General features: G+C 40.6%; 1 protein-coding gene across 2 annotated transcripts in view; it reads left to right on the forward strand.

Annotated features, from left to right (window-relative positions):
- Positions 1-21,671, forward strand: part of CADPS (calcium dependent secretion activator) — a 478,794-nt gene that overhangs the window by 335,420 nt on the left and 121,703 nt on the right. For both annotated transcript variants that reach the window (XM_032650169.1, XM_032650170.1), the window contains 3 exons: positions 15,577-15,678; positions 17,393-17,456; positions 17,868-17,991. In XM_032650169.1, coding sequence (XP_032506060.1) covers positions 15,577-15,678; positions 17,393-17,456; positions 17,868-17,991 — 290 coding nt within the window. The remainder of the gene's footprint in view (positions 1-15,576; positions 15,679-17,392; positions 17,457-17,867; positions 17,992-21,671) is intronic.

Here is a 21,671-nt window from a genome sequence, read left to right on the forward strand (position 1 = left end):
TAGGTTTGAATATTTAACAGGCAACAAGGTTTTCCTCACCTCCCATTCTTATAAGGTTTGCTAGCCCAGCACATGACCTTTCATTTGCATAAAAGATATTCATGAAAACTCTCATACCTGGGGACTGTCTCTGCATAATTCAGCTTTTTATAAATATACACTTTGATGACTATCTGTTACAGCCTCTTGGACTGAGTTCTTGAAAGAGAGAGAGAGAAGTTGCATTATATTCTCTGGGTTGTCACACTGTATTCTACATATGTTACTGAATAAGGAAGTGTTATAAAATAATGAAGTGTTTTTGTAAACTCCCTGGTAAACATCATCATGAATTATGATACACATTGTCTGGATTTCATATTGTAAGACTGCCACTTGATTCACAGTTAGGTTTATACATCTTGTCATGGAAACAGTTTTGGATTTCTTATTTTCAGTTCTGATTTTCCGTATGCAAGTTTGCATCTTTTTTTTTTTTTGCTTATTATTTTAGTTTGAATGCATTTGCTCTTGCTCTTTGATGCATCCTTCTTTTTCTTTCTTCTGTTTGTGCATGTATGTGTGGTCTTGATTCTCCCATGGCTGGCCACACTCTCTGCATGCCCCATGCGACCACCCCTTCTCCAAAGTCAACAAATGCATGCGTACCTTAGTGGGCTGACACCAAATACAGACCCTGAAGGGAGCAAAACTCCCTCCCCGTCTGAACCAGAGGCTAAAAAAGATACCAGAAAGGAATCCAAAAAAAGAAAAAATCCCAAAACCCAGGCAAATCCAGAGCCCAAAAGGTAAGAAGTTATGTGTGTATTGGCTTGTGTTTTGCGATGTCTGTGACCTTCTCTACCCACCCCCCATCTATGCTGCAGCCTCCACCTTAGCAAACCCCAAGCTTTGTGTATTCCTGAAGTCTCTGTTCAAACGTGCACTTTTTAAAAAAATCCTAGCAATGGACAAAAATACCGTGTATTAGGAATGAATTTGAGTCAGGTATTTAGGGACACTTAAAACATGTTTGCATTGAAAACAAAACAACTAACTGAGCAGTATGTAAACAGAATCTATGAGTCAGATTGCTTTTTTTAGTGGCATCTAGTTAGGGGCCTGGTACCTTACCAAGTCATTCATAATAAGCAACCCATGTTTAATAATTTTGAAACTATGGTTAAGAAGCAAATAAAATGGGTTGGCATAAGATGGGTTTATACATTTATAGTAGGTCCATCATTTTTAGCAAACCCTCTCAGTTCTACGTTTATCTCATGAAAGAAATCCATCTTCAAATAATGGTTTATAATAAAGGCACAAAGTAATGTCTATCACTAAATTAATGACTCTTACTAGAATCGTTTATATGATGAGGTCACTTTGAAAGCACTTTTAAGTTCTAAAATTTATACTGATCCTGTCTTGTTTCCTGTGTCCTTTAGGGATGCTCTCTTTGTGAATTGGTAAAATGGCAAATTCGTGGCTTTTATTCCCTTTTTTATTACAGTTATCTCCAGTGTTATCCTGTGCCCTTCTTCACCTTCCCTATCTCGCCCCAAATTAACATTGACATTTTAAAGTTTTGTTGTTGAGGTTTTGAAATGGACATTCTGACCCTGGCATTGCCAAACTACACAAAGTTCACAAGGAGGTATTCATGTCTCAGCATTAATTTATTCACTTGGATGTTTCTAAGTCCTAAAATATATACAGTTCACTTGTAGGCAGACCAAATGAAAATGCCAGTTTTCACTTCCTGGAGAATGTAGCAGGCTATCAGTCAACGTATGCAGGTCCAATAGTGAAGGTCAAAGAATGCCCCGATCCCATGCGGACACCCATCTTCTGAACTCGCAGTATACAAGGATGAAGGTGGAGTGGAGTTTTGTGTTCCCTGTGAGGGTCAGACCGCAAGGTAGAAGTAGCTTGCAGCCAGTAAAAGAGTGCGTAGAGCGTTGTAGGCGCCTGCAGGAAGCCTCTCTGGCTGCTGTCCAAGGTGCTGCTTTTGGCGTGATCGGCCCTGAAGCAGAGCAGAGAGTAAATGGCCACCCTTGTTGGAGCCTGACCTATTCCCTGTGCCGTGAAAAACTACCGAAAAGGATTGTGAGTGGCACGTTGAGGCTTGTAAGGGTCTATGTTTGCATTGCATTTTTAAAGGAAGAAGAAATCGTAATGTTAAATATCAGTTGCGTGGAATTCTACAGTTTACAAAGTGCTTTCATACATTCTATCTCATTTGCTATAACGTTTTCAGGTTAGCTGCTTTGACACCCATTTTGCAGATGATGAAACTGAATTCTGTAAATTGAGGTGGCAATCCCAGATATTCTGAGTCCAAAGCTCTTCCTCTTTGTGCTACATCAGCACTGCACATAGATTCTAAAGATCTGAGTATTAGAACCTGTTCTGCATAAATCTAGGATTATCATATCTCACTTCTATACCTCAGTTTTCTCATCTGCAAAATGAGCACATAGAGCATCTGTAATATCCCATCAACCTCTGAAATTATCTTCTGTGGGTTATAGTAACAAGTAAAATAGTCCATTGTTAGATTTCGTAAGTAACGTTGAAATAAAATAAGGATAATTGCCACCGTTTAATACGTGTTTGCTATATGCCAAGCACTGTGTGAAGTGCTATTTACATATATTATCTCATTTTATACTTATTGCATCACTGTGAGATCTGTATTATTATTATCCTCACCTAACAGATGAGGAGTTTGAGGCTCAGATATATTCAGTCACTTGCTTCATAGCGAGTACCTGTGTGGGCCTAATTCAAACATGGATATTCTGACTTTGGAGCTTGGATTTGTAACCTCTCTGCCTTACTACCTGCCCAGCATTAGCATTTGTGTATAGTGTGGGATGCAAATTCAGCCATTTGATATGATTTCAGCATTTCCAGGTGAGATCCTCTAGCAGCCATCTGAATTAGTTAAAGACTTTTCCATTTTTGTCCTAAAGATGTCCAAAATCAGTTTGGCCCACCTGGTGATTTTGACCTTGTGGAAGAAGTCAGAGTGTACCTGGAGCTTTAGACCACCTAAAAGGAGGGTCTCCTTTGAACACCAATTAACAGCCTTTTGGTACTGGGGGAAAAAACCCATTTTCCTACCTCTTTCACCAGGATGAACCCTGTTTGTGTGGAGAGGTTATCTGTTCTTTGACCCACAATAAGAAGGAACTCATGACTCATGGAAACAAATTGCCCTTTAACTGAACAAGAGAGTTCATTCCTACTGGCCTCTCACAACCAACTTTAGATTAGGTAAAAAGTAGCTTTTTACCTAATTTTCCATTTTTTACATATTCATAACTCAGCAGCCCCCCCTAGGTGAAGGCAGAGCCCGGCCCTACTGCAACTGGACATCATTAGTGATGGGTCAGGTGCTGGTGACTGGGTTTATCCCACCTTCTTTGAAAACCTGTGCCCTGTCTCTGTGAAACACTAGACCTACTTGAATCTAAACTATCTAATCCAAAGTAGACATATCTGGTCAATCAGGAAGCTGTTTGCTGTTCATAATTCCAAGCAGTGGAAGATATGGAACCATCACATGTTTGGAATCTTTTAGCATAGTGGTTCTTTTTTTTTTTTTTTTTTTTTTTAGAAAGTTCTTTTTTTTTTATTTATTTATTTATTTATTTATTTATTTATTTATTTATTTATTTATTTATTTATTTATATTTGGCTGTGTTGTGTCTTCGTTTCTGTGTGAGGGCTTTCTCCAGTTGCGGCAAGCGGGGGCTACTCTTCATCGCGGTGCGCGGGCCTCCCACTATTGTGGACACTCCCGTTGCATAGCACAGGCTCCAGACACGCAGGCTCAGTAGTTGTGGCTCACGGGCTCAGTTGCTCCGTGGCATGTGGGATCCTCCCAGACCAGGGCCCGAACCCATGTCCCCTGCATCGGCAGGCAGACTCTCAACCACTGCGCCACCAGGGAAGCCCAGCATAGTGGTTCTTGACTAGGGGTGATCTCTTCCCCTGGGGACACTTGGCAATGCCTGGAGACATTTTTGATTGTCACACTGGGGCAGGGCGGTGCTGTTGTCATCTATGGGTAGAGGCCTGGTATGCTTCTAAATACCCTACAATGCACAGGGCAGCGCCCTGCAAACAAAACCCGAAACATCCAACTTCCAGGTGATGGGATGAAATTCCTCCTTTTCACTTGGATTTTGGTTTCTTTTACACAGACGTATTCTGTGTCTAAAGGCATGACACTGATTTTCAGCTTGTGCAGGGGGTGTCACACTGTGGTGTGCATATAAATCACAGGGGGAGTTTGTTAAAGCGGAGAGTATGAGGACCCACCCTCAAATAATTTCATTCAGCAAGTCTTAGATGGCGTCAAGCATCTGCCCTTGTAATCAGTTCCTCCCCACGTATTTCTAAGGCATTTGGTCTGCAGATCCTACTTACGCAAGGCCTTGGTGGTCTAACTTGGCTGCATTGGAATCACTTAAAGAGCCTGAGAAATGTTGATGCCTTAGCCCCGCCTGCAGAGGTTCTGATTTAGTTAGTCTGGGATATGGCCTAAGCATCATGGTTTTAAAATCTTATATGTAGCAACATTTAAGAACCACTGATTGAGGGAACATTAGTTTGCACTAGCTCTTTAAAACTGAACCCATTTTCTCAAAGAGAGAGGGAAAGGAAAGGAAAATGTGGGTATGTTCAGCTGGTTGCACTTGGCGATCATCAGATCCACAGATGTAAATCGCTATATCTTCTAATTTTTAAATCAGCTCCTAAGGTTGCAGTACTTAATTTTCACCATAATATTTTTAGTATTCTTTCTAGATGACATTTCGATTAACATCACTTTGGTCACTGTCCCACAATGACAAGGCAGTCAAACAGCTCCGATGATTGCAAGTTGCGTCAATGTTCCTTGGATCCCTTTATTATTGGGATTGGAAATTTTTCTCATTTACATTATTATTTAACATTTCTTGAATGCCAGTGCTGTTCTTCACATATGGCCTGCGGAGAAAGTACATTGTATCAGCAATTAACAAATCCATAATGCCAACGCCCCAATCCAAAGTAAGATGCGTAGATTAATGAGTCTGTGAGCAGATGTAAGAGGGCATGAGTCCTAAAAATCTCTGAAAATGCATCCAAGGATTCTTCTGGGAGATGTATTTGGAGCCAAGGTGCCACTTGTGTGCAAAGACCATGTGATCCCTGTGGCTTAGATCTGAGTAACTGAACACTCAGTTGGAGCTCACTTTTCTCCTCTGTTACTCCATCAGCTTCCTTAAGTCAGTAAGTGGTTCCATCCACCCAGTTGCCCAAGACAAAACCTTGGGAGCCATGCTTGATGTTTCCTTCCTCAGCACGTCACAAGGATTCAGTTACCGTGCCCTGTCAATGCCCTTAAATATCTCTCAAGTCCATCCACTTCTCCTTCTCTTCGATGCCACTGCCAGAATTCAGGTCTCTGTCTTCTCTCCCCTGGAGCACAGCTTTACTGACCGTGTCCTTGCCTCCAATGTGGGTCCCTCACTCCCAATCCATGTCACATAATGGTTTCCTTTATTTCTTTTTGGGGAATGCCTAGCTGGAAGTAAATGAGTCATTTTGCGTATGTATATTTTTCCTTCTTCTCCAATTTCTGCTTCCCTCCTTCCCTTCCTCCCTTTCTCTCTCTCCGTGTTACACACACATACACCCATCATGACATTATGTCTGGTGTTTTTAACTCTCCCTCCCCAAAAGAGAGAGAAAAGACTATAGCAGGGTAGTTCTCTTTTACCATCCTGTGAATACAGCAGTCTGGTAGCAGGCAGGCATGGTTGGGGGATGACAGTGACATTCACGTTCTTGGTCTCACGTTACACACTGACACAGGCATCATTGCACTTGTGGACAGGAGCACGTGGCTGGCTGGCCTCCTCTCCTGGCTCCGAGCAGGTAGTGCTGGCCTTACAGATGTCTGCGTCATGCTCTCTAAATCCTGAAGAACCAGCTTCACCTAATCAGAAGGACTTCTAAGAAGGAGAGGGAAAAAAGTCCAAACACATTTCAAGTAAAAATCTGCATCCCAAGGAAACCTTTTCTCTAGAGCTTATATTCTAACTTTTAACCCATGTGACTCTCCTCCTAAAGGAAATCTGTCCCATGACAATAGCATATTTTCCAGCTCAGACACAGAATCTTATCAAATGTGCGGCATCACCTGTCTCATTGGTGCAGTCTCTCTGGCCCGTGACAAACCATCCAAATAATGTGCATTTTCCTTCTAAAATTCCACCAGTGTGTCCTCATGCTGTGTTTATTAGATTCATTGGTGCAAAAACGTATTTTCAGATGTCACACTCTATTTAGGTAGGGTAGGTGTGATACCCAAAAGCCACACATATCACTGCTCTGACCACTCAGAAATCTGTACATAAGGTCATTGGGTGTTCAGGGTGGAATTAAAAACCTAATTGTCTATGTTTGTCTACAAATAAAGGAACCCACCTCTTCGCTTAGTCCTCAAAAAGGGAAATCTATGTAATACAAATTTTGGAAATTGGTCCTTCTCTGGGGAAAGATATATGTACTTTCCTGCGATGCATACATTTTATACCATTTCTCTAATCATCTGTTGGGTTCCTGCTTCATTCAGAACGTGGGCAGAGCCTGAACCACTTTAACTAATGTCCTTGTGCCAATAACATCCACATTCTGTGAGACTGCTCAGAGGGAGGGACTTCTCCATCACTCCCATCCTTATAAGAGAATGAAGACACCTTCTGTTATTGTTGGGTTATAGCTACATATTTAGAAAAGCAGTAAACAAGTCAGAAAAGTCTTGACCTGTGTATTTTTGCCCTCTCCTGGCCTCTTTTTCAAACTGACTAAAGCCAACCTCAAGAAGCTTCACTGTGCATTTGTAATGTAGAAACTGCTTGTTGTTGTTCCCTATCTTACTCTTTGTGATACAAACACTTGATATATTTGTTTTAGCAGCGTGTCTAAGCCCCAGGGCATCGGGGCATAATTAGAAAAGGGCATGGGCTGGAGGGAGAGGAGGAAGAAAGGGTAAGGCTGGGCTTTCATAATGAAGCGGTGACTACAGGACGTGAGAGTCCTAATTACAATTTATAATTAACCTAGAGATTATACATACTGTAAGGTCGGATCTTAACAAACGGCACCGCGAAACAGAGGAAAGCTTCAAGTGAGCTTCATTAGGGAGCGCTCCCGGGCGAGGTTCGCTGGTCCGAGAGCAAGGGGCCAGAGAAGTCGCACCCGGGCGAGGGTTGGGCAAGATTTTATAGGGGAAGAAGGGAGAGGGGTGTGGTGAATCTGGGGGGGCGCAGGGTATTCCTTATTTGGTGGTCTTTTCGGGTATCCTGGGGAACCGTTAGTCCCGCCCCTCGAAAGGCGGGAAGGCTGGGCTGGGTGCAAAGTCCCCAGGTCAGTTCCTGGAACTGGGTGGTCCGGAATGTCTCCAGGTCAGTTTCTGGAACTGGGTGGTCCGGAGAGTTTCGGTCTGATGCAACCTGTGAATCTGATTGTGTTCCCCTGCCTCGGGCCGGTTGGCCTTACACATACCATCCAGAGGAGTGAGTGGGGATGTCTCCTTTTGAGATGATGATGCTTTGGTGCGGGTCTTGAACGTGTAGTTATTAACCATTTGAAAGAGACAAAGGAAAATATTCCACACTAGGATCAAATGCAAAAGTATCATTCTGGAAGTTGTAAGGATTAAGAATTGCTAGAAGAAGTCAGTTTTTTTTTAAAAAGAGAAGTTAAGAAAGTGTGTTTGGTCTAAATGTTCTACTTAGGGACCATTACAAGGAACGGCTACTAAAATATTCTGTTCCACTCTGACCCTTTCAGCTCTCGTGTTTCTGGGCTGGAACATTTTTGTAGCACGTAGGATTCAGTTATCATGCTTGTTTACGGACATTTTCATGGATCTGTAATGCGGTCTGTAGGCATGCATCCATTTGGAGAGAGAGAATATATCATGTTTACGGTGCCTGCACCGGCATATGTGGACATTTGCATTTGGAGAGAAAGTATATTCCCACTTCAACTGGAGTTTTACCCTTTGTTGATAGTGATTGGAGCTTAAAGCTGGCTGTATGCAGAGAGGTGGACCAGACGCTCTTTCCTCTTTTGTTGAATTCACACATTTCTTTTTACACTGGATTCTACACTTGATCACCAAGTAGTTGCGATAGCAGAACACATCAATCATTGTATGCTTTGAATTAATTTAGTAACCTGACCTTCTTGAAAAGATATCTTACCTTCCCAACGGAGGTTTTGTGGCCCGGCTTTCAACATAATGTGGAGAACCCTGGTGGCAGGATGATTAAACGCTAGGACCCTGCGTGCTCACCTGGGTGAGTAGCAACAGTTTAACGCCCCCAAAGAGGTCATTTCACTTTCACAAAACACAAGGTAGCTTGAATTCTTTGGCTCAAATGTACACACTTCATTTCAAGCATCAAAATAAAGTATTAAAAGCCTTGCGCTTAATCATATTGGATTAATCCTACAGTAGACAATTAACAAGCTCTAGCTCAGAAACATTTGGGGAAAGGGAGAAGAATTTGCATAACTAGTCCTAAAGTGTGGGCAGCCGGGTTAGGGTCATTTTAATCTGACAAAAAAAAAACCCCAAAGAACCCAGAAAGACACAACTCTGGATGTATTATTATTTGTGACATGGCTCAAGATGGGAGGCTGTGAGGAGAGTGAAGATGACAGAACTGGTGCTAACCACTGTGACAAGAACTTGAAGAGCAGCCGACGTGACATCTTTCCTATCGTGCCGCCGAAAATGTCAACTTTGTGAAGGACAGTGAGAAAATGGTTTGCCGAAAACTTGAAAGGTGGATTCCGGAGATGCCTGCTGTATCAGATGCAATATGGTCTGTCGTGGCCCGAGAGGCCCACTCTGGGCTCTGATGATGGCCTGCCGGTGGGAGAGCTTCCAGTCTTTGACAGGGCTCCAAAAATGACTGCACTTGACCTGCATATTGTCTCAAGTTTGCAGGGTCATGATATACAAAAAGTGAGTGGTTAGCCAGGGTGCAGTTAGGCGGAACCAGTGACCAGGGGCCATATTTCCTTGTGTGTGTGTGTGTTGCTAAAGCTAGGTTCAAAGGTATCAATGCTTCTACTAAAATTGGGAGCCAGAGGATGTGTGCCTTATGAACTTACATCAGTTCCACATAAGTAACAAAAACTAATGCTGGATAATCTAAATAAAAGAGAGTTTATGGGGATGATGCCAGGAGCCTCAAAAAAAAAAAAAAAAAAAAGGGAGGGGGAAACTGGAATCAAGGCAGCAACAGAAAAGTAGGAAACAGGATCAAAGCAGTGGTCCAGTCCTTACCTGCACATTGGAATGACCTAGGGAGCTTTAACTTGACATGTGTAGGCCCTGCTACAGACCCATTGAATCAGAGCTTGGGGGTGGGACCTCTCAAAGCTCTACTGGTTCTAAGATACAGTCAGAGATTAAGAACTACCGACCTGGGAGAACAAGCTGGGCAGGGCACAGCTGCTGAGACAGCAAACCCCACCAGTTTCTTTTATCCTTACATCATTTATGTGATATAAAGGTTCCGGGAACGCGTGTCCAGTTGGCTGAGTGCAGTTCTTAGTCCGGCTAAGATGTAGAATGACCCCCCCCCACCCAAGGCAGGAGCTGGCCTGCAGGAAGAGTAGACTCCTCAGTTTACACACAATGCAGCCAAGGTCATTCCTCCAAATGAAATTCGAGTGCCCTTAGGAAGTGGCAATGGACCCTAAGAAGTGCAAAACCACCAGCAGAAAATGTATCAGTCAGGATACAAGAGGGCAGAGGATTCAGGCTCCTAGACACATGTTCTGAGTAAAGACACATCTCAGCCTGGGGTTTGCTAGGTAGGAGTTTAAAAATCCAGCTTCAGCCCTCCTCTTCTCTCATTCTTTGTGATTCCTTAAGTGTTAGAAGTATTGAGAAAAGAACAAGATGCAGAGCCAGTTTTATGACAATTATAGAATCACCCCCAAATGTTTCCAAAACAGAGAAACAAAAGCATGGCTTCTGAGAGACACCAGTACAGTTCTCCTACTTATTTTGCAGCCAGCACTGCTTGGAATGGCACCTAGAAAGCAGTGCAAATGCCATTTGGGGAAGGGGTTGCTAGCTTCATAAGTGGACCATATACTTCTTAGAGAAGATCTCTGGTTCCAAGTTCACTCAATCCAAGGGAAATTGGGAACCCTGGATTCCCAATTCCAAAAATACCGTTTCATGCATTCAGCCGCCCACCAAATATTTTTTCGCTCTAAGACAGAGGTTCTCAAAGTAAGGTTCCCCGAACCAGCAGTACCAGAGAACTTGTTACAAATGCCAGTTCTCAGGTCCCACCCCAGATCTGTTGAATCAGAAACTGTGAGGTGCCCCAGCAGTCTGAGTTGTCACAAGCTTTCCAGGTGACTCTGAGGCAGGCTCAGGTGGCCACTACTCTAGGGAAAGTATTTCATTGCTTCTGTGAGAACAGTGCTCCCTACATATTGAACCAGGATTTTTCAGTTAGTAGATCCATAGAAATCTACCAAAAGCTGTACAATTAACATTGACAGATTACAGGGCTCAATGGAAGAGAAATCGATGTTTGACAGAATTTTCAATAATAACTATATGAGAAATCAAACACCCCACAAAGGATGTTTTTGCTTTTTAACTGATGGAGTGACAACCTGTGATCTTGGACAAATTATATTTTTCCTGCACATCTCTCCCTCAGTTTGTAAAAGAACACCCCCTGTTACCAGTATAATTTCAGAGCAATTCCGGCAATTACAAATAAATGTGCATTGGATGCCGAAATTGTGATGTGTTTTATCACCTGGTTTTTTTTTGGTAAACTCCGTACTATGTGTCTTACAGACTCAGATTGGTTTGTTTCATTTATTTAAAATGAAACCATTCGGGCTTCCCTGGTGACACAGTGGTTGCGAGTCCGCCTGCTGATGCAGGGGACGCGGGTTCGTGCCCCGGTCTGGGAAGATCCCACATGCCGCGGAGTGGCTGGGCCCGTGAGCCATGGCCGCTGAGCCTGCGCGTCCGGAGCCTGTGCTCCGCAACAGGAGAGGCCACAACAGTGAGAGGCCCGCGTACGCAAAAAAAAAAAAAAAAAAAAAAAAAAAAAAAAGAAACTATTCACACTGACATAGGCGATTAAGAAGCAAATTTAAGAAATGACAATAATTTTTAGTTGTTTACCTTTTTTGAATAGGGAGATGAATGGTGTTCACAGAGTAGTTCAAGGAGACACGGAAGCTGCCATCTGATACCTTTAATAGTTATAAATGTGAATCATCAGAACAAAAGGGGAAAAAACATAATCAGATGTTATGTTTATAATACCCTTTGTAGTGAGAATTACAGGAAAGCCAGGCACAGACTAAATGTTCAGTTTTTGTCATCTCAAACACGAATCTAAAAGCTGCCTTCTAATTGCCTAATTGCCTTAGAAGACTTGTTGGGTAAGGAAGGAATGATTTTCTTCACAGAGAGGTTTATTTCCTAATAATGGCCACAAACATCTCTGGGCTGCCTGTGTTAAATGGTTTTCAGGCTTTTTCCTGTGATCTATAAACTCCTCTCTGAATTGTACCTTATATTTAATAACATTTTTCTCTGGCTTAATTCCCTGCTAAGAAACAAAATGCTTAAAATGGCTCGACTTTTCCCAAATCGATTGTGTGCATGTACACACGCCAATTGTATAAACATGTGTTCAGTGCATTAGCAAGCTGAATTTTGTATAAACAAAATTCAAAAGCCACAGCTAAAGAAAGTTGTAGATTATAACAGACACATGAGACGTTACTACAGAAAGTGGCACAGGTATTTCGTGGGGCCAGTGAATTCATCCTGAGATTTAACTACAGATTTGTGGGCATTTTATGTTTAAATAATTTTAAAATAAATTTCGTAAATTAACATTTGAGATTTTTCCTGAAAATTTGAAACTAAGGACACGTGTATGGATTCCAACAGCCTACCTGATATTTAGCATTTTGCCTCTAAGTTCAGGAGGGTGTGAAGAAATGGACTGTGTAGCATTTTACTATTTAGGGGTATTTTCTACAAAGTGGGTGAGGGGAAGTTTTTTCTTTTTTCAAGTAGGGCATTTTTAGTACTTAAAAAGAAGGGAAGCTGACCAATAAACCCCTAACAGGAGGTACACTGCTATCTTTTGCCAAGTCTTTTGTGCAGTCAGACTGGTCTAGTATACAGGATTTTCCCAACTTCTGCTGGATCCTTGAGAAGGCCTATAAATAAGACCATTTGTTTGGTCTCAAGATGACTTGCATTTGCAAACTGAAGAATGTTCCAATAGAAGTTTCATGGTGACGCACCAATCTGCAAACTGGCTCAGCCAGTAGTCAAAACAAGTCAGTACAAGATCTGGGAGCTGAAGACTTTGAATGGGTCAGATTATCCTTCGTCTAATTTGGCACAGATAAATTTGGGCTATAAATATGCAGCCTTCCTTTGTATTTTCAACTTGAATGGGCCAAAGGAAATAAGGAAAATGTGTGTGAACCTATTGGTAATTCAGAAACATGAGAATACTGTGATTAAACTGAAATTCATTTATTTATGCCAGGGTCATTCTTTCTATTAAACGAGCAGTAGTTCTCTAAGATTGAAAAATAGCCTATGTGGTTAGTTCTTTTTTCCACCCTTATTGAGATATTAACACATACCATGTGTAAGTTTAAGATGTACAATGGGATGATTTGATACACGGATACATTGTAAAATGATTACTGCATAAGGTTAGTTTCGTATAATTACTCTGTGTTTGTGTGTGTGTGTGTATAACATTTAAGATCTACTCTCTTGACAGCTTTCAAGTAAATAATACAGTACTATTAATTATAGTCACCATAGGGTATATTAGATCCCCAGAACTTATTCCTCTTATAGCTGGAAGTTTGTACCCTTTGACCAACATCTTCCCATTTCACCCACTCCCCAGCCTCTGGCAACCACCATTCTCCTCTCTGTTTCTATGAGTTCAGCTTCGTTAGATACCACATGTAAGTACTATGTGTTTATCGTACACATATCAGTGTTAACCTTACTGTCTCATTTATTTCACTTAGCATGACACATTCTTTTTTGTGGCTGAATAATTTTCCACTGTGTATGTATCCTTTATCCATTCAGTTCATCTGTCAATAGATAATATTGTCAATAAACAACATAGGTTGTTTCCCTATCTTGGCTATTGTAAGTAATGCAGTTAACATGGGGGTGCAGATATATCTTCAAGATAGTGATTTTCCAGATGCAGAGAACAAACGTATAGACACCAAAGGGGGAAAGCGGAGGGTGAGGCGGATGATGGTGGTGGGATGAAGTGGGAGATGGGGATTGGCATAGATACACTAATATGTATAAAATAGGTAATAAGAACCTGCTGTATAAAAAATAAATAAATAAATAAATGAGGGGGAAAAAAAGATACTGATTTCCTTTTTTTCAGATACATATACATACCCAGAAGTAGGATTGCTAGATCGTTTGGCAGTTTTATTTTTAATTTTTGAGAAACCTCCGTACTGGTCTCCATAGTGGCTGCACCAGTTTACCTTCCCACTAACAGTGCAGGAGGGTTCACTTTTCTCCAAAGCCTCTCCAGCATGTATTTGTTGTCTTTTTGTTTTGAGAACAGCCATTCTGACAGGTGTGGGGTGATATCTCACTGCAGTTTTGATTTGTATTTCCTTGATGATTAAGGATGTTGAGCATCTTTTCATGTACCTAATGGCCATTTGTATGTCTTCTTTGGGAAAAAAAGTCTATGTCCTCTGCCTATTTTTAATCAAATTATTTGGGGGGGTTCTATTTTTTATGAGTTCCTTCTATATTTTGAATGTTAACCCCTTATCAAATAGATGGCTTGCAAATATTTTATCTCATTCCATAGGTTGTCTCTTTTTTTTGGCAACAACAATAGCAAACATATATTGAGCACTTATGTGCCAGGGGATTTGTATGTGTTATCATGTTCCATGTGCTAATTAACCCTTATAGAAACCCTCAGGAAGGACTGTTTTTATCCCTGTTTGACAGATAAGGAAACTGAGTCTCAAAGAAGTCACAGACTATTAGGTGAGAAATCCAGCTTTAGATGTTAGGCAGCTGTAGGTTGTCTTTACATTTTGCTATGCAGAAGTTTTTCAGTTTGCTAGAGTGTCACTTTTTTTGTTTTGTCTATTTTGCTTCTGTTGTTTGTGCTTTGGTGTCATATTCAAAAAAATTATTGCCAAGACCAATGTCAAAGAACTTTTCCTCTATATTTCACTCTAGGATTTTTACAGCTTCAGGTCTTACATTTAAGTCTTTAATCCATTTTGAGTTCTTTTTTGTGAATGTTCTAAGGTAAGGATCCAATTTCATTCTTTTGCATGTGGATATCCAGTTTTCCCATTGCCACTTATCGAAGAAACTATCCTTTCCCCATTGAGTATTCTTGGCTCCCTTGTCAAATATTAGTTGACCATACACGCAAGGGTTTATTTCTGGGCTCTCAACTCTGTTCCATTGGTCTATATGTTTGTTTTTATGCCAGTACCATACTGTTTTGATAACTACAGCTTTGTAATATAGTTTGAATTCAGGAATTGCGATGCCTCCAACTTTGTTCTTTCTCAGGATTCCTTTGGTTATTTGGGGCTTTTGTGGTTCCTTACAAATTTTAGGATATTTTTTTCCTAGTTCTGTGAAAAAAAATCCCACTGGAATTTTGATAGGGATTGCATAGAACTTATAGATGGCTTTGGGTAGTACAGACATGTTAACTATATTAATTGTTCCAATCCATGTACACAAGATATCTTTCCATTTATTTGAGTTTTCTTCAATTTCTTTCATCAAGGTCTTGTAATTTGTACAATGTCTTGTAATTTGTTCTTTAGTTAATACATGAGTGGTGAAATTAATCCGAACATCTGTAGTTATAAGCTGGAAAGTGAGTCATTTAACAGCATTTACCTCTGGGAAATATAGACACTTACAGGACTTCTGGTTTTCATAGGCGTTTGTGTGCATAGTTCAGGAGTCCCAAACATAAGTGCCCACAAGAGAGACAGGTAATGTAAATTAGAGATATGGACCCAGAGAGTGCCTGCCCCAGCTAAGGAAGAAGCTGTTTGTTGCCCCTCTCCAATTAATGCCAGCTGTTCCAAGTTTGCAAGAGAATTGTATCATAAAACTTTCCTAATGTAAAAAATGTTGGCAAGCAGTTCAAAATTTCAAAAGGCTGTGAGCCAAACAGAGCAGGTCTAGAGGTTGGCTTTAACCTGCAAGCCACCCCTTTGTACATTTTACCATTTCACAATAAATGAGCGACAGTTCTGCAAATGTCTCCAAATGATAACCTCAAAATACCCCATCCTCTCTAGTCGCTGGCACTGAAAAGCAGGACTTCTCCTAAAGTCACATCGATCACTGTAGTTGTTCTTCTAAAATGGACAGTTTCCTCCTGCTAGAGATCTGATTTGATGGTGTCAGCGTATGAGGTTCCCGTCACCTCATGACATGTCTTCTTTCAGGCCTGATGGAATTGGAACTGTGACTGTTGAAGAAAAGGAACGTTTTGAAGAAATCAAAGAGAGACTCCGAGTTCTGCTGGAAAATCAGATTACACATTTTAGGTAAGGATCTGGCGTTAAAGGGCTTTTTAGGAGGATGAGACTGGGGAGGGGCAAATTAAGGGCTTGATTTTCTAAAACTGTAAATCTCTCAGAGACACACTAAATATTAGAAATAGCTGAATGAGGACCTACTGGATAGCACAGCGAACTATACTCAATATTTTTAAATAACCTATAAGTGAAAAGAATCTGAGAAAGAATATATGTAATATATATATATATAATATATATATAACTGAATCAATTTGCTATATACCCGAAACTAACACAACACTGTAAACCAACTATACTTCAGTAAAAAAAAATAAGAAATAAATAGCTGAATGAAAAAGCCAACCAAGACAGTGTTCCCCAATATCCAGGAGACTTTGAAATCTTAAGTTCATTTTATTTCCACTGAAAGAACAAAGCCCTCTTCGTGTAAGCTGACCCTGATCATCAATCTATCTAAAAAATCTACTAAAATGTTGAATTTGACGCTTCTTCAAGGTTTTTAAATACAACAGTGAAAACTCCTGTGAATCAGTTCTCATAGGGAAGGAAGGCAGTGGTACCCAGAAGAGCAACCCCACCTTCTCCGTTACCTGAAAACAGGACTAGTGGGCTATGTGGGGAAAGAAGGAATCTTGGTTCAGCCTTGACAGACTGATCATGCACTCCCCCACACTCTCGAGACAGCTCGCGGGTCTGGGCTTGAGCCTTAGCACCACACAGCCCACTTCTCCCTTAGAGTCGATTAGATATTTTTAATGCTGCACTGGTGGTTGGTTCTGAACCCAGAGATCTTGGAATAGGAGCTCATCAATAGTAAGAGCTTTTATAATAGTATAGTAAATAGTTCCTATTTATTAAATGCTTCCTGTGCACTGCACAGGGAACTAGAAGCTGGGTAAGAATGAACTCATTTTTTTTTTATTCTCAGGACAATTTGTAAGGTAGTTATTGTAATCCCCATTGAAACAAGGAGTAAACCGAGGTTGAGAGAAGTTAAGTAACTTGCCCCCGGCCCCTCAGCCAGCAAGTGAAAGAAATGGCATACATACATAGGATAGTCTGGGAGGATGAGGAAGAATGTCTTGAAAGGCTTATGACAGCCTGAAATAGTTACTAGAACTCTTAGTGGTACCTGACATAGGTGCCATCTGTGCCATCAAAAACCTCCTGGATAAATCTTTACTGGTCATACACTCTACGCTAGATACATTGCCAATAGAAAAAGCTCAAATAACAATTAAAAACTACAATCAAGGAAGGACAATTAGTAGAATCATGAATTTGCTCAAAATACACTCCTGTATTTCCTATATTAATCCTCTGGGGATTTAGGTAAGTGTGTTTGAATTTTAGCCTGTTTCAACTAATATTGTTTAATGCCGGTCTGGTCTCAATAATTATATATAAGGTCACATTTGAGCTAACAAATGGTTCTCCTTCACAACAGAAATCCAAACAGAGCCTTATGTCATCACTGGAAATATTCTTTTCTGCTGCAGACATTTGCAGAGTCTCTCTTTAGTCATTATTCACACATACACATATATACATTATATACACACATATATGGTGTGAATTCAGATTAGCATAACACAACGTGACAAAATAAAAAGCATTTTCTGTTCCTGAGAGGGAGTTGCCATAGGAATCAAGTTACAGCATATTTCATTCTAAAATGTAATTGATTCAGGCAACCTGAACATTTTTCTGTCTTTTTTAGGTATTGCTTTCCATTTGGTCGACCTGAAGGTGCTTTGAAAGCTACCCTCTCACTCTTGGAAAGGGTAAGAATGAAAGTAAAAGACAAATGATATACACACAGAGACATAAACATCATGGTAATTAAATATTGTGGTTGAATGGCCTAGATTGTCATTTCTAAAGGATTTGTTTACCATTCATCAAATACCAGAATAAATATGAAGAAATTGCCAAAATTCTAGATATTTTATCTCCAGACTCTCAAATAGTTAGGATATATTGAAGATACGCTCCTTGCCCTTCCATGATTCATGGACAGGCTTTGACATCCTAACTGTGCACTGGAATTTTTTATTTTCTCTTTAACAATGGCACTCAATCTATGTTAAGTTGCAAAGAGGCATTCACAACTCGTTTTAAACTGAATTCTTTAAACGTAAATGAGTAACACATTTCGCTGAACCATCTTAAGAACCTAGTTTTTCCACCTGTAGGTCTTGATGAAAGATATTGTTACCCCAGTACCACAAGAGGAGGTAAAAACAGTCATCCGTAAATGTCTAGAACAGGCTGCTTTAGTCAACTATTCTCGGCTGTCAGAGTATGCCAAAATCGAAGGTAAGGCCCCCTTCTGCCCCCAATTTTTAATTTAAATTTTGGTATGCCTCCCTAGGGAAGTCTCTCTCTTTTCTGACGGGCACCAGAAAACAGTGGCCCATCTCTGTATGTTAAGCTGAAACTTGAAAGCACTTGAAATGGGATAGCTTCCTCAGCTGTGGCCACATAAATGACTGAAGGCACAGGGTCTCAGGAAACGGTCTTTGTAGGGAAGGATTTTGAATATAGGATGTTATCAGACAACTAAGGTCCTTCCAAGAGGCTGTGTTGGCCCTGACTTTGCTCTGTGGCTAATGTTTTTCTATGAAAGAGTTCTGTAGGGTGGCTACCTTCTTTAAATAGAGGAAAACTAAACAGTTTGTTGTCCACTGTTGATAGCATTGGAAGTAAAACAGGAACTGAATAAAGCAACATCAAGATTTTGCCTAACTCTTGCTGGTCTCTTGAACATATCTTGTCTCTCGGTAGCTTTTCAGACTTGATGGCAGGTTAGTATTCGGCTGTCTCTGATGGCTCCTGGTTTGCTTTAGATCTTATTCAATCTTGTTACTCCAAACCTAGGATGGTTGTTGTCACTGCCCTCTCAAGTTTTAGGGAAGTGGTCACTAATGACCAAGTAATCGCCCAAAGGCACTTTGAGTCCACTCTACTTGAGAAGATATGGTTCTTTGGGACCTGTTCATTTGCAAAGGTATTAATCACTTCTCATTGTTACCCTGTTGGCTGCTATAGGGTGATTTGAAAACCACACCCAACTTGACCGTGGTGTAAGTGTATAAATGTGGAAGTTCTGTGTGCAAAACTCAATGTGTCCGCATTCTGGAATCTGATGTTCTCTCATGTGAAACACCCAAACAAAACCAGCAAATACCCATAGTCTGCCTTCAGGACATGACTGGGAAAAGAAAAAATAGGAGAGACCTAATCAACTACCAAAACCCCATCACTTACCCTACCAAAGTCCTTGTTTCCTTAGAGAATTAGGTTAAGGTCATTGTCAAATGCGCAGTGTTCTGTACATTCCATGTCCTCCTTCTCTCAATTTTGTCTGTCTGACAATGCAAATTGTGTACCAGTGGTAATGAATCCGTTGTTATGCATCCAGGGAGAAACACTTAAGAATTGGGCACTAAAAGGATGTTTATCAACTCTTGACTTGGTAATGAGTGACAAAAATAGAGGAACAAGGAGATCGTTAAAGGGCTATATTAGCAAATAATGATTCCAGCATTTACCTTCCCAGGACATAATGATTGGTTGTATTTGTTAAAGTCAACCGGGTACCTAGTAATTCTAGGCCAGGCCAGGGATGGGATGGGATCAAGAAACGTTCTGTTGCCACGTCTGCTGCCTCGTGTGTAGGTCTTGGTCTAGCTATGACTAGTCTTTTGGTAAGATCTGCTCTCTTCTTTCAGATAAATATATCCAAAAACAAACTTTAAGATCTGTAAGTAAAAATGCATTCATTTCTGAAGTAGATCAGCTGGTCTGTAATTTCCTTTTGTGCCTCAATTCTTCTTGGTTGTGTTAATTATCTTTTGCACTGTGACTTTTAGGGCTGGGGATTCTTCGAAGAAACCAATCTTTTTTTTTTCCAACTCTCTTTTCAGAGAAGTACCTCATTCCACACTACCTGCTCTCTTCCGCTTCTCTCCTTCCTTGTCCGTGATTGGCTCAGCCACTTTTTGACGTTAACCCTGCAAAAGTGGCTGTGACACCAATTTCAAAGCATGCTGGGATTGTTAATTCAGACAACCCAACATCCTCTGGCTGCATGTATCAGGTTTTCTTTCATGAACATAGTCCACCATAGGCTGAGACATGGCAGCTTTAAATATATTACTACCAGACAACTTTCTTTTACAAGGTTCTGATCCTACCCCCGGCAAAGAAATCTTGCATTTTGACATTTGAGATTCTCTGTGACCTTTAACAGCTTAGTTCCCTGAGAATGTTGGAAAGAAGTTGTAGTAATATTGCTGGAGACTATGTTTATGAAGAAATACCTCAAGAGCCTTAGATACTAAAGTCTGAAATCCTTAGTATCTTGGAGCCTTCAATCAATGAAATTCTGTTTCCCTTTATTCATGATGTTTTCGGTCATTGTATTCTTGCAAATAATTCTAAAGAGACGTGTAAAATCATGGTCACAATCTCTCTCGTGACTCACGGCATGCTGAATGGTTAATCCAGTAGATCTCCAATTTGGAAACTCCTTTTTCTTTTATCCTGTGTTTATCCCAAAATATTCCGTGGCTATTTTCCTTTTAGCTAATGTAACGTTTTCCTCTAACCTATGACCTATAACCTCTTGACCTCTGACCTAAGCCTCTTGCATGCCCAAATCCTCTTTTATAGGGAAAAAGAGAGAAATGTATGAGCATCCTGTCTTCTGCTTGGCCTCCCAAGTGATGGATTTAACCATTCGTGAGTACCTACCACCTCCCCGCCATGCTGTCTTCACTCTTTCTGTTTTCATTATTTCAAGAAAATTCAGATCCAAACCAACTCACTCTCCTTGCTTCAAGTTTTTTAGCATTGGCTTGTCTGTTGATTCTGTCTGTGAAACCCAGTGTGAGAAGTCCAGTCACTTTTATCAGCCTAACACAGGTTAGACAATTAAGCCATTTGTTTGTGATAAACTCAGATTTGTCTGTAAGTTTTTCAGTTATTCTCTGTCTGTGACCTGAATGCATTTTTACTTTGCTTGTGTGTAACCCCAATTTGTAAGGTGCTTGTCACTGGTACACAATCAAAAGGTAGCAGCTAGGTGGGGAGCGATGTGTTAGGTGTCAGATAAAGGACAGTTGGGGCCAAACCGTGCTTTCTTTTCCGTGTTTAAGATGTCAAACTGTTGTGGGTAGATCACACAGGGTGGTCCGTTCTCTGTAAAAGTTAGATCTTATATGCCTCCTGTCTGTTCTCGGAAACCGGGAAGCTTTTTCTTGTTCTTTCTGGAGATTTGGAGTTGTCCTCGTCCTCAAAGCTCTGGCTAGAACGTATGACTTAGTTGTCACTTGGAGAGTTCATGTATGTGTCACAGCTTGATTTCACATTAAACTTAATTTGACTAATTTTCTATTTGTGCAGCATTGACCCCACACTTCTGGGCGGTGGGAACTCAAGGGCAACTTTTTCCTTCCAATATCATGTATCACACATAAGTGGGGGGCATTTTGGTTCACTTGCTCATTAATCCTTGCATATGTGTTCTTGTTTCTCTCTCTCTTCTCTCCTTGTCGTGCTTTCTCTTTCAAATAGAGAATCAAAAGGACGCAGGTGAACCAATTGTATATGCATCATAAACCATCAGGACTGTTGAGTTATATTTAGTTTTTGTTTCTGTTTTTGTTTTTTAATAGCTCCTTAATGTATGTACTCCCAAAGACTGATGGGGAGTTGCAGTAATACTTAAGGAGTTAATTTGTGCTGTCTAACTACATCTCATGCCCACTAGATGTTGACCTCTGTAGAGCAGAATTTCTGTAAAGGCATAAGTTTTGAAGGAACAGAACCCTGGTTTGCTGTGGAGCTTCATTTCATCTTTGGTTTCAGGATTCCAGTGATTTGGCCTCATGTGCTTTTTTAAAAAAAAACAGTGACTGAAGCAAACTAATCTTCCTCTTTGTTTTTCGTTTCTTTTTCCTGTTTTCTGCCCTATTGAGAAGTTTGTGTTCTTT

Source organism: Phocoena sinus, chromosome 11 (genome assembly GCF_008692025.1).
Source record: "Phocoena sinus isolate mPhoSin1 chromosome 11, mPhoSin1.pri, whole genome shotgun sequence".
Lineage (NCBI taxonomy): Eukaryota > Metazoa > Chordata > Mammalia > Artiodactyla > Phocoenidae > Phocoena > Phocoena sinus.